This window comes from Calypte anna, chromosome 1 (genome assembly GCF_003957555.1).
Source record: "Calypte anna isolate BGI_N300 chromosome 1, bCalAnn1_v1.p, whole genome shotgun sequence".
Lineage (NCBI taxonomy): Eukaryota > Metazoa > Chordata > Aves > Apodiformes > Trochilidae > Calypte > Calypte anna.
In genome coordinates, this window is record NC_044244.1 from 55,213,182 (window position 1) to 55,227,416 (window position 14,235).

Consider the following 14,235-nt stretch of genomic DNA (forward strand, 5'->3'; position numbering starts at 1 on the left):
AGCTTTAAATTGGCCGACACCAGACACTACAGAAAACTGCAGTGCCTCCTCCATTTGCCAGAATAACACAAGTGGACATAACACAAGAATAACATGAGTGGACAATAACTTAACCTATCACTTCCACCTCTTGAATCCACCCAGAGATTCCTGAAAGAAGGCAGGACACATGCTTGCTCAAGGTATATTCAGTCTTTTGTCTTTCTTGGCTGTGCAAAAACTTGCTCTGAGGCCTAAGCAGAGCTGTCAAACATGTAAAGCAAGACCTACAGAAGCCCTGCAGAGCAGCATTTGGGCAGTGCTGACCACAGTAGTTTACCAACCCGTGGGTTTCTACGTGCTAGTGCAGTGCAAATAACCTGATGCTAATGTGTCCAGCTTCCCAGAACAGTGGGAACTTCACACAAAGCTTGCTACATTAGCAATTTGACCATAACTTTTGAGCTTGACATTTTATTTAGTGTATCAAATCCAGCAGCACAGTTTCTCCAGGAAATATCAAATTCCGAGTTGCAGTGTATAGGCTGGAAAGTCTATGGAAACCACTAGAAAAATGTTCTCTGTTATAGCTGGTAGACCAGGAAACCTTTACCTCTGGGTCTATTGACAAATGAGGCAATTTTTTAGTTGCCAGATAAAGAAATCAAATTTGAAAACTTTATGGTTTTCTGTTGTCTCATGTATTTTGGGGTGGAAGATTGAATGGAGGAAATCGCAGATGCCTCAAAATACTCAAATATAATAACAATATAATTATAATAGATACATTAAAATACTTCAAAATACAAAAGGGGAGAATGTCTGACCTACCTAAACATGTAAGAAACAACTCAACAGACAGGTAGTAAGCCAGTCCTTTAGCAAGGGGGAAGGGAAGATGATTCTTTTCAGAATCAAAATTCTAGGATTCTATTGCAAACACTCAGAATGAGCATCAGTGTGCACACAGCATTCCAGCAGGGCTCAATATCCCAAGAGTTTAGGGATTTACTAACCTCTATGACCGAGGAAGCTTGAAAGTATTTGGCAAAAGATTGTTTACAGTATTTGAATGTTTTCTGTTGGGAACAGTTTCGTTGGCATGTTCTAATTAACTCTGAGTTCTTGGCTGCTAACTAACATTATTTGCTCCTGTGAAAAAGACAACTGGCTCTCCTGCAAAATGAACATTGTTCTGAATTTGGGACTGGTAAGCTGTTATTTTATTTTTGCTAGATATTTCTTTGCTATCCTGTTAGAAACGTGTTGAAGTTGTATGGGTGAATCATGGAAAGTAACAAAATATCTATATGATATTTCACTGTTATTTAAATATTTGCTCTCTTTAGTCACTCCCTTTATTCACTTCTCTTGAACTTCTGAAAAGCAGTGCTTATGTGATACAAATAAGCAATAATTCAGAACTAAATGGCTTTATTTATATTTCCCACCTAATTTAGACTGGAAATGTCTGCAAGGTTCATTGAGGTAAAACACTGAATACTTGCAGCAACCTCTTTGAAATCAACTCACAGATCTTGAGTTTTCTAGAACCTAAAATTTAACTGATCAAATTTAAAAAGCAAATACAGTTGAAACAATCCAAATATTTTTATGCATATTTCACAGAATCACAGAATTTCATAGGCAAAGAAAGAGTTCACTGAATGAACTGGTCTTATTATTCTTTCAGTTAGGTCTCCCAAAAGACTGACAGAAGCAGAAAAATAGTTTTGCTAAAGACCTCATATATTTTGTCAATAATCTTATATTTTCACCCAGAAAACTATGATAGCTACTTACAAGTGAAGTGAAGGCTTTTCTTTAAAAGACTTAAAAATAGCTAAGGAGTATGGGTTGTCAGATAAGTATGCTCCAAGCTTTTTCTCTAACAGAGCTACGTCCTGCCAGATACAAGGAACCTCCTGAAAGATGCTTGATCTTGCAACATTAAGAAGGTTAACCAGAATTTAAAAAAAAAAAACAACTAAATTAAGGGAAAATTCAACAAAAGACTAAGAGATAACATGTTAGAAAAAGAGTCTAAGAGAAAAAAAGTCTGAGAGAAAAAAAGTCTGAGAGAAAAAAAGTCTGAGAGAAAAAAAGTCTGAGAGAAAGAGGTATCAGAAGTATAAGCAAACTTACAGAACATGCAGCCTAAAATACTGCTGTAAATGACAGTGAACAGCATTTGTTCATTTTCCACAGCGCATTAGACTAACCCAGAGAATTTCATCTCCCCATCTTCTCTTCCTCCATTCCTAATTACCCTTCATATCTTCCCCTCACTGAATTTGCAGGGGAATTTTGGCAAATTAATCAACTGTCAAACACTTTTCTTTTTGTTGTCTTTTACATTAAATTACAGAAATCTCTTATCAGTAAAACAGTCATTAAAGGTGGGATCCATCATACACTGAAACTAACATTGAGTCTTGAAAAAAATCATCAGCACTAGTTTTCTTTTTGTATGAAATATAGCAATGATGACAAACCACAAGCAAGTAGCTGGCAAGGTGGCAAACGAATCTGCCAAGTAGATCTTCTAAATTATATCAGAGGTCTCCTATGTACAGACAAATCCCATAAGAGTGAGACATTTGTTAAGAAATGCTGCACCGGATACTAATGAGATGATTAAAAACATACAGTGAAAGCATCTTTAGAACTGTATCATGTTCAAGACCTCTATTCTCTTCAGCTGGAAAAAAATGTAAGAAAAAACAGGTTTTCTTGATTTTTAAAAAAAAGGTCCTTACCATTGCAGTGTAGCTGGAGTTGAGTGTGGTTTCGATGCTCTATTATTTTCTTTTTCCTCATCTGTTAAGAAACAAAAATATGCAATGTAATTTCACTGGGAATCCCTCCAGCATTTATAAACTGGTAATGAATTATCTGACAAAAAAAGTGTTCTCAAGTGCCAAAGCTTCCTCAAAATATTGGCTACATTGTGGAAATGTAAATAATTATGTTGTTTAAGCTAGCATCTGTAGATACTGCTTCAGGCAATAACCCTTGTGAACAGCACTGACAGCAGTAGTAGAGGAGTGAACAGGAATAATTACATTGGAAAGGATAAATTTATATGAAAACAAAGCAACTCCCAGACCTCCAGCAGCATGTCTGAACAGAAAAAAAAACAATCCACTTTCGTTTTCTTTAAGGGAACTTAACTTGCCTTTTGCAAGTTTTATATTAGATGAGGCATTTAACCAAATGGGGTTCATCCACGGTTGTGATCTTAACATATGTATTAGATGTTTATAAATTTACAAGAAAAATTGAAATACAATATACTACAATATACTTAATTTATCTTCAGATAATTTTTCTGATAGTATTCCCCATTAATGGTTTCTAAGGTAACTCTCTGATTTGCCAACTTTCTAAAAAAATTTTCATAGAGGATGAATAAAGAAAAAGATAATTAAAATAAACCTCTTAAAATACTGGCTTCTTCCTCATTTACATAAGTTCTTTTGAAATGGTTTAAAAGTACATATAAAGTAATTCTTATTAAACTGTGATTTCTGAAGCATATAAAGCACGCCTGTGTGAACACTGGAGTGAAGCACACTCCAGAGGAGCATGCTTTGGGAAATACTGCTGTATCAAACACTTCAGTATTTTAACAACTTTATCCCTGATTAAAACATTAAGCACGAAAGGCTTTGATATCTAAACACGAGGATAAACCACTGCACCTCTACACCAAGCAGCAAGTTGTTTTTTTTTTTCGTACAATCAACTTTCAGAAGTTATTTAAGTGAGGCTTTAGGATGCTGAATCTGAAGGTAGCCACACTATCTCCTCTTAACATTGGATGCTGTTAAGATGCCTTTTGCGCCGTCCTACGAACCAAGGCACAGACAAAACGCTGTCTTTAGCCTGTGCACCATAATACTTCTCCCATTATATATGTAGAAACTGTGTTAAGTGAACATCCTCCAGCCTTCCAGGCCGGTCCCCTGAACGTCAGGAAAATCCAGATTTAGTTACCAGCAGACACTGGGAGCAGCCCCTCTTCTCCATCTGCATGACAATGGGCCTCTAATTATTGGACCGCACACTCCTTCCCTGCCTTTCAGGGGCCCGCTTTTATTCAGCGCATAGGACCAACAGACACATTTCAAATCACTTTTAAATTGTGTTTTTCATCTGTTTTTCCTAAACAAATGGTCGGCGTGCAACAAACCTCCATCACACAGGGCTTGAATGCTGAGCGGCCTTCGCTGCTGCTGCTGCCGCCGGCCCCTGAGGTTCAACAGCAGCCCCTGGCCTCACCAGCAGTGGGACAAACACCTCCTCCAGCCCAGATTTAAACCACGGGGTGGATAAAATAGTTGGGGCCAACCCCTCTCAGAACCCCAATTGTTTTGTCCTTTTTACCCTTAACCGGCAACAGGGATGCCCTAAGCTCACGCCTGACCGACCTTCCTTGGGGAGGAGGAGGTGGCCGTGTCTGCAGGGGATCAAGTGCTGGCTGGGGCAGGGAGTTTCCCCTGCTGTAGCAATGAAAATTATGGCTGGCAGTCACTTGTCTTGCCAACAGGGACCTGTAAAGGAGGGTGCAGGGACCCACCAGAGGGATTTGGCCTTTGCTGCAGGAAGGGGGATGCCACAGTGAGGTACAGCTACCGAAGCCGATGGCCAAAGTACCAGCAGCATGTGAAAGCCACTGATCTAAATAAGCACTCATCTAACAAAGGTGCAGAAATCCTTAACAACTTCTACCTGTGAAACCAAGAGCTATCACTCCTCCCCTTCCCAGATTAAACCTTTTGATTATCTTTCTTGATTCAAAGCCGTTAGTATTAAGAAGTCTGTTATTAGATGGCTTTCCCTTGCACTAACTAGACTGCATTTTTTCCTGGATATGCAGCACTATCAGCCTAAATTACATAACAGACCATCTATATCCCTTCCATCCCTCCCCTAGCTGTTTTTCACTCAATTTCAGGAAGCACCTGTGAGCAGGTGCTTTACCTAACCTGCCCTCAGACACACTACAAGCCAGCCATACTCAGCTCCTCTCAGGTAAGAATGTGTTTTAACAACAGAAACTGCAACTTAAATCCTGCCTGCCCCTCAAGGATGTCTGCTTCCTGAGGATTCTTCTTCAACACTCTTCAGCATCCTCCACTGTCATTTTAAATAATGAAGGTAAATGATGGATTTTCCAATTATTTAAAAAAAAATAATTATCCTTCATTTTCCATCAAAGCTTTACCCGTTTCAACAAAACAAAATCAAGTGTCTGTACAAGAAATCAGAACCATTTGTTATCTGCCAGTGGACCAGATGTCAGCCAAAATATTTCTCATTTTCAGCAGGTGCTAGCAAAAATATTAATTTTCAGAAAACCTTCACTTCTTAATGGCATAGATGGAAAGAATTGCACATAGTATAGGAATGGAGGGGACCTAAAATACAAACTTTCAGTATTACATATACAAGTACTTTATTCTGCCTCATATAGTTTAATATGACCTCAAATACCCGACAAGCAGAAAATAATAAATATCCCTGCTCCTTATGTTTTAGTTGGTAGCAGAGCATTTAGTGGCTCCCCAGTTGAGCAGAGGATGCTTTGTATGCCTCTTGACTTAGGTTTGATCCCAGAACTATTTGTACAGCATGAAAGAGGTAAAGCATGCTGTTTTACTTCTTGGCCTGTCATTTTAACACTTCCCATCAGAACAACACTGTAGATTAAAATGAACCCATACCATTCAGTATTATTTACTTTTAAAATCAAATCTATTTTGTAAATAATAATTAAAAAAAAAAAAAAAAAAAAAAAGAAAAGAAAAGAAAAGAAAAGAAAAGAAAAGAAAAGAAAAGAAAAGAAATAAAGACACTGAAAAGTCTTGCTTCAAGTCACTATCAAAGAACAGAGCTGGTGATTCTGAGGAACATCTATAGGTGTTCACATATGTGGCAGCAGCACAGCACCCCAGGGAGAAACCCATCTGCAAGGAGCAGATCTATTGTGTTCACACCACTGAGAGTAGAAAGACTACAAGGATTCCAAGGAGAGGTGCCTGGTTAGGAAGGAAACCTGGTACTCATTCCAAGCTTGAAGCAGATAATAGCTTAGACAGTTGCAAGTAAAACTCTAAGCACAGAAGAGGCCTTCAAATAGATTTAAAAAATCAGATAATCTATGTACTAAAAAAATAGTATTTCTTGCATCTCAGAGATATCAGTGTGTTTCTTCCCAAACTCCATGGAGTTTTCTTTGCTATAAGCTGTCTTTCTCCTTTCAAAATTTTGTTTCAAAGCTACCAGAATATAGTCTTCTCTCTTACTTACATGTAGCCGTAAATAAGATTCAGACTAATTAGCATCTGTTTCAATAATGGGACATTTTAAAACCCTCTGAGAACCATAGGAGCATAGTTCTTGTTCAGTAGGTATGACTGAAAAAGGAAGAATTTTCCCTAAGGAAAATTTCAACAAAATCAAGAAGCTATTTTAAAAATATTTTTTCAATGGAAGAATAAGAGGTTTAGTTCAAAGAAAACAATAAACTATTCGATGAATCTTCCATTTCAGCCAGTCTGAGCATGGACTTTGAACACTTCTTTTGAAGCACAAAAAGTAGTCTGAATCTTTTCGTTTATCTCACGTGAACCATCTACACATTCTCACATCTAAATATGAAAACCCTTCCACTTCATCGTGTAGTATCCTTGCTCCTTCCCCAGGGAACCAAAGGTGAAACTTTCATAATCCTTGAATTGTATTCTTCCAGACACGTTTCAATTTGGAGAATCTGGCTCAATGCACAGTACACAGAAAACGTGTTGGGTTTTTTTAATTATTAGATATGAGGTGCTAAAATTCCCTTTTCTTTTGGATCTTTGGGCTAATCCACAGAGCATGGAAGTGGTAGAAGGAAAAATGTTTCAAAAAATGGAAACTGAAATTAAAAAAGGGTTCCAAGAGAAGTGCCCTGAGAAACTACAAGATCTCAGGAATCCACAGCTGTGTCATTGCTTCTCCTCACAGTGGGATGCAGATTGAAGAAGCCTGTAGGTGTCTGGATGAGAGCAGAAGATGGCAAAGGACCCCTGTAGCCTGAAGTTCAGTCTCATGCTCCAGCTATTAGAAAAGGAAACCAACAACACTGCTACTCCTGGCCTAAAACCCTATGCACTCTAAAAACATACAGGAAAAAACAGTCCCAAGAGCTAATGATACTGTGTAAGAACATTATCAGTTCACAGAGTAAATCTTCATAGTTTTCGTTGGATGTAAGGGCAAGAAAAAACAAAACCCCAACAACAAAGCCACATTTTCTCTGTTAGAATTCAGCCAGCAGCTACCTAATGTATTAAAAGACAAAATGAGTAGCCAGGGGGAAGAGGGATGACGCCTTCTTTTGGCAGCAGATGAAAACTGGAGCTCAGCTGACTAAAACAATTTGACCACCATTCCAAAGAACTCAAATAGGGTTACACAAAATATTTTGCCTCCTACTGTTTGCAAATGTATAACTAGATGGTTTGGAAACTTCTTGTTTCTTGTTGTGTGGGCACTTTTATAGAAATATTATAAAGAACTCAAGGGCAGGAAAGGAGGACATACCAGAATGATTTACAAGGTTAAACTTTTTTGTTTTGTTCTGTGTTTCACAGATTATTGGTGGTCTTGCTGCTGGGCAAGTGGCTTGTTTTTCTTTCCTATACCTTCCTCTTCACCCTTACTACCTAAACCACGGATGACTTTTCAGATGGATTAGCTGTCCTATCTGCACTTCGGAAATGCTGGTGTCAGTGCAAAGGAAGCATCTGGAAGAACTGGTTCTTAAGGAAGCTAAATGATACCAACTCTCACCTGCATTTCCATCATGCACTGTGACAATGTCTTCTGCACAGAAATAGCAGGATAAATATATTTTTTATTTTGTTTTATCAGTTCAAAATTTGATGTCTTTCATCATGATTGCTTGTCCCTTAATTCCAGTAGCAGAAAACAGAAAGAACAACCATCCAACCTTCACAATGCCAGTGTCTGAAACACCTGCTCTTGCTGACCCATGCAGGTCTACTCCTTACTGTCTCTAGGTATGTGGAAGTTCTCATGTTCACATGTAAAATGAAATCATATTTAACAAACTACCTCTATTTTGGTGACAGCATATTTGGGGTAACAGATTTAGAACAGAGGGAGACATAATCATGACATTACAGGTTTTTTTTAATCTATCCAATGGTGCTAAACAATTACCATGACAATACTGCCTTGAACTGTGAGACTAAGGAAAATCTCACTACAGTCAATAGAGTTGAATCCTGAATTCTGACCCTATTAAGAGTCTGAAGTCACAACTCACTCATTATTGATTCTTCCCATCACTTTCACAGTTGCATCATAATTAAAAGAATTTTTTAAGTGCCACAGATTCTTGTAAATGTATATTAATAAGGAAATCCTTTTTGTTTTCCACCACAATTTACTAAAATTTTATTTTTAAAGAGAAACTAATTTCTAAATCCTGGATTTTTAAAACCCAAAAACCCCAAAGCTGACTAAGTTTTATTTTCTGTCTTTTAGGATTCTTATCCACCATCTTCAGCTTGGGAGTAATGAGTTAATACTATGTTTCCAACACCTCCTTTCTCCTTCAGACTAGACATAGCCTCAAAAAAGACCCGTGGACAAACAAGAGTAGGGCTCCAGCATAGCAGATTGCTGCAAGGCAAGTAATTTTACTGTGACATCAAAATAAATTAATTGCCTTAAAATGCAAAAAATGTAAAAGAGACATTCAGCAATTAAGAAGTCATCTAAAAATACATTTTCTAAACTTGCTTGCTTGAATGTTATAAAAATGTCAGTTTTTTTAAATTAAAGAAGTCAGTTTGCATCACTATTCTGTAATGTGAACTAATGTGAAACACAGAGAAGAAATGAAGAGTGTTTTGCTTTAGGTAAACTAAGTTGAAATGGCATAAACAAGGCAAGTTAAATGTTAAATTAAAATTGACTTACATCTTTAAAATAAGCAATTAGATTATTTTAGGATATTTGGTTTCTTTTTAATTCCATGCTGTTGTTAAAATCAAAATCTAAAATAACCATAGCTATAAGAGAGAAGAAAAAAATAACTATTTTAAATGAGCTAGATTTATAATTGTTCCCTCTCTATAACTAGGAAGGAAGCAATATAATTTAGTATGATTTTTTAAAATTCGATGATTGTTTAATTCTTAAAAGAAAGATTTTTCTATGTATGATTTGATATAGTAGTACTGAAAACCAGTACAATTTTTTCCTGTATTCCAAATGCATGGTGATCACCAGGAAAAGCAAAACAGATTGTTTCACACATTAGCTAATATTAATAGCACATGTTAGAGGTCATCCAACCTTTATTCAGTGATACACAACTTTTTCTGGTTGTTTTAATTAATAGATAATAGTACTTCCTTTTAAATAATGCAAAAAACCAAATGCTCCAGAAAAAAAAATAAAAATAAAAAATTGGCTATGTCAAGTGACTAGACTATTCAAACTACAGAATACTAAAAAATATCACTGAGAAGTAGCAACATGTATAAGGGGAACATGGACACTTTCACAGTAATTTATTTTAAATGAAGGACAAGTTACTTACTTTCATCGTTAGAAACATTCCCCAGAGAGGTGTGACTGGAGTAGCGTTTGTTTTCACTTTCATTGAGACATCGTTCAATCCAACTCTCTGCAAAAGAATAAAGATGCTCTTTTTCTACTGTTTGTTTTTGCATAAGAGAGAAACTTCCAACACATAAAACTAAACAGGCAGCAATTTTCAACAGATGGTGTTCTGTAGCATATGTTAAAACACGCTCAGTCTGAGGTTACTTAGCAGGAAAATGGTCATTTAGCAGGAAAATCCTTTCTTACTTCCAAACTTAGCTGTTTCTTTTTAATTTAATTTTTTGTTTGTTTGCTTTTATAAGACAGAAGCTGAAATATTTCCATGCACACAGCAAAGCTCCTCAGGATATTCTCTCCCCTCCCAGTCATGTTACATTAGAAAAATAAATCATCTCATGTAGGCAACTGTAGACAACATACATTGCATAAGTTTCTTTCTCTGGCAAAGACTTACAAACTTGAGTGTTTCCACTGATTTTGAAAGGAAAAAAAGTGTTGTGGTTTTTTGTTTTTGTTTTTTTTGTGTGTGTGTGTGTTTTGTTTTTTTTTTTTTTGGAAAGGACCCTTCATGTGCGTAAAATTAATCAATTCAAGTGAATTTTTGTTACAGCAGGTCTCAAAATGAGCTCTCTGACATAAAGCCCTACAACCCCATTCACCTTGGTGGTGTCCCAAGCCCTACAGAGATCTTTCCCTTGCTGGTAAAAGTCCAGTGTAGCAAGTCAGCAGCCACTGAACTACCTGAACCTTTGTCCCTCCAGGATGGTTACTAAGCCACTCCCATCCTCCTTTCCTGCTTCCAATTTATTCCCAAAATCATGTACGGTACAGTATTACATTGATTTGACTCTGTCATTTCTCTTTCTGGAAGCTATAACATGCATCCTCTGAGGATTTTAGAGGATGTACCAGGATCAGCAGAATTTACTGTTGCAGGTCTGCAGGGCAAAAGTTGCACCTTCATTAATGTTTCCTCGGACTAAGTATGAAATGAGAGTCCTGAAGTTTGCCTGGAGTCCAGGGGGTATTGCTACAATAAAGTCTCACCCATCAGATTGTTTTTCAAGGGCATGCATGTGGGCAGACAGGAACTTATGCTCACAAAGTTCTCTGTGGTCAAAGCAAGAAAAGGAAGGGATAGGTAGGAAGGCTGCAAGGTGGCCCCACAAGTTATGACAGGAAACCACCACACACTGAGCAAAGAGATGCACAAGAAATAAGGGGAAACAGGCCTCGCCGTCAGCACACACTGCCAAAGCCAGAAACACCTTCAAAGACATGGAAACAGCTGCAGATTCCTTTCCCTAAGCCACCCCTCAGACACACAGGGTTACCAGCACAGCACAGTCAGCAGCCTGCCAGCCAGAGAAAGCCCAACACAGTTGCAGTCTTGATGGGAGAGCATAAGACCTTGGGAAAGATCTTGGGAAAGATACCCATTCTGGAAGGTAAAAGTCAGTGTGACTTCATTTCAGCACTAGGTGCCAACAAATAAATACATGCATAGTCACGGGCAGACACATCCTGCAGAAAAAATGCTGTTCAAACCCAAGTGTCTGTACAAACCAGTGTATATTCCTCTGCACACACACTCTGGACTGCCACACAAATACACTGCACAGGGCGTCTCTGCAGGACTTCGGAAAGGTCTGCTGAGAGCCCTTCAGAGGTCTCGCCATGAGTCTCCATGTGCTATTGCTTTGTGCACTTCTGGTTTTCAGGCACTGTAAAAGAGGTTGTGGCAGCTCCAGGCCATTCCCTTCCCTCTGCCTATTTGCCCCCAGTAAACAAGATGCTGTGGTGCTGCCTCTGTTGGTACAAGCACATCCTTGTGCGCACCTTCCTCACTCACCAAACTGCCCTGTGCCTATAGGGTAGTATGCCACTTCCTCTAGCCAGCTCCTTCAAGGTACTTCTCTTAAAATCTGCAGAAATAACTCTTCCTGTCAACAGAGTTTTCAGGATATGTCTTCTTCCATCAAATTCAACCTGGCCTTGTAGAAAAACCACCGCAGGTCACGGGCACCGCAGCTTCAAACTTGTCAGCAAGGCCCGTGCTGTCTAACCAGCTCCTGCTCACTGAGCAGCCCACAAGCCTGCAGCGACTCTGACTTCCAGGCTTTCCCTTCTCATGCTGCTCGGCTGCATCGGGTGGGGGTGTACCACCTCCTTGTCTAAAGGCCAACACAACGAGATGGCTCCGTCGTGCCAGGTTTCTTTTACTCCCCGAAAAATGAGCTAACAGCATTTCTCCTCTCCTGCTTTAGCACCGCGAGCTGGGGGACAGGAGCTTGGATCCTCACTGCAAGGTGAGGAGAAACTTGCTGCTGGAGACAACGTCAGAGAGAGGTGCTAGAAACCCTGAGAAAGATCACCCTACCTCTCCTCCTCCTCCTTTCAGCTCACAGCCATGGCTGTATATAATTCCCTTGGCTTGGAGCCCAGCTGCAGGGAGTAAAAGGAAAGGCGGCTGCCATTAGCGCCAAGGAGAGACCGATGCCCAGCTCTGCCCTTTCTTTTCCTCCCGGCACAGAGCTGGGAAGCTGGGATGCATCCTCTTCCCTCGGCAGCAGGGAACTGGCAGCAGCCATCTTTAGCCACGTTCCCTGACCGTGGTAGGAAAAAAAACTTTTCAAGTGTCACTTGTTAACAATTTTCACCATCCTTGAACACGTTATGTCTCTGATAAGTGAATATACACCCCTTTTTCATAGGTAAAGCAGGCAGTTTACACTGCAAGATATAATGTCTCTGGAATAGGGTGTAGTTACTGTTTAATTATGTGCTACAGCTCTTCTGGTCCTGAATCACCCTGGTTCAGCTCGCTGCAGCCTGAGTCTGGCTTTGTCTTTGTGGCCTTGCATTTAAATTGCTGATAGAAATTCTTCAAGCCTGGAAAGATACATGACCTGTCTGGCAGCAAAGAATGAAGAAAACTAACTCTTTTCAGCAAAAATTGCAGCAAGTTTATAGCAAATTTGTCAATTTTTTTGGCAGATGACAAAATGCAACAAAACTATTTAAAGGCTGTTTCATCTCATAAATCGAGACATATAAGTAAATATGAGAACATAGATTTTTTTTTCTGTTTGTATAAAGAAAAAATATTTTTTACTCTTTGTACAAAGAAAAAAGTTTTAACAAAGCTTTCATTTAATTGCTGGCCCAGAATTAAGCCTTGACAAACTCCCAGTATTACTAAGAATTTCTTTAGGCACTGAAAGAATATACAACCACAGTTTTTCTGAGACAGAAAATATTCCCTTCAGGAGCCCACAGACCCTGGATATATCATCATCTGCATTAAAACAAAACAAAAAAAAACCAGCAACAACAACCAAAAGATACATAGGCAGAACAAACAAAATAAAAAGTCAAAAATAAGTCTGTTTTTTGTAAATTCTTTCATAGCTAATACTGGGTACAGCCCCACCCACACAAATCAAAAGCTCCTGCCCACAGGTGGGTGCACAGCCTGGCTGCACTCTTATCTGTCCCAGGCAATCTGGATGTAGAGCCAGAGGAAGAAACCTATGGCTAAGCCTTGGTGTCCCTGTTCTGAATCTTCATGGCTTGCTCCCATGGCAATCACACCACACTGGTGTTCTAGACAAGCATCAGGTCTCAAAATTTGGAAGTTTCCAAACTTCTCATGGGCAAGATTTTACAGCAGGGAAAAGTCCAGAGTAATGGAGACCTGAGGTGGTGATTAAGCAGAAGTGCATATCAGACAGGATAACAATGATGAATTGTTAACTCAACATGTAGAAACACTGAATTCCTAATGGGGAATTGTGAAAGCAAAAGAAAACACATCCTGTCTCATACAGAGTCTATTTTACTCTGTTTACAGTGCATTTTGGCTTAAGGCATTTTCCCTTTCTGCTTCCTAGGACTCCTTTGCACCCTGAGCCCCAGCATACTGAACCCTCAGTTACACCAGCTAAGGAACTCAGCAAACATCAGAACAAGCCAAAAAACACACAGGCAAATTAAAGAAATCAATTAATATCTAGTAGTAAAAGGTAGTGTAGTCAGATGCTGATAACTCTGTGCTGTGACAAGATACAGAACCTATTACAATCTTATTAGCAAAGAATGCAATTAAAGTTTAAAAGTGTTTTGAGGATGCATCTTTAAGACTATATCAAGTATTTAATTTTGCAGGGATCAAAAGTAAACTAATGAAGAGCACAAGTACGTCCCTCAGCCTTGTAATTTTTGTTGTGTAATTTCGCATATCAACAAATACAAGTGCATTGTACCCTCTACATGATTCCAACATGAGGGAAGGAAGATGATTGTTCAGCTTACAAAAATTTTTCCAGTGTCAATTTTTTGGCAGAATAACTTACCATGACACAAGATCAATTTTTTCACAAAGAAACAGTGAAAGATGTATTAAAAAGAACTACGGCACTACTTCTGCCCCTCATTTCATCTCTTCTCTTTTGCTCCTACTCAGCAAGAGTAGGACTGATGCGTCCACTGAACATCCAGCATGAGAGTATTACTCACCCATTAGATGTGTTCACCAGAGTTTTAACGACAGAAGCTTAAACTGAGCTTGTTTTTAGGAGTTGCCAGGACAGAGGCCTGCATGGC

General features: G+C 38.8%; 1 protein-coding gene across 1 annotated transcript in view; it reads right to left on the bottom strand.

Moving 5' to 3' along the window:
- Positions 1–11,319, bottom strand: part of RFX4 (regulatory factor X4) — a 77,402-nt gene extending 66,083 nt beyond the window's left edge. The window contains exons 1-3 of the mRNA XM_030447130.1: positions 11,223–11,319; positions 9,605–9,691; positions 2,739–2,799 (exon numbers count right to left, since the gene is read on the bottom strand). Of these exons, the coding sequence (XP_030302990.1) occupies positions 2,739–2,799; positions 9,605–9,691; positions 11,223–11,319 (245 nt within the window). The remainder of the gene's footprint in view (positions 1–2,738; positions 2,800–9,604; positions 9,692–11,222) is intronic.
- Positions 11,320–14,235: the final 2,916 nt, after the last annotated feature.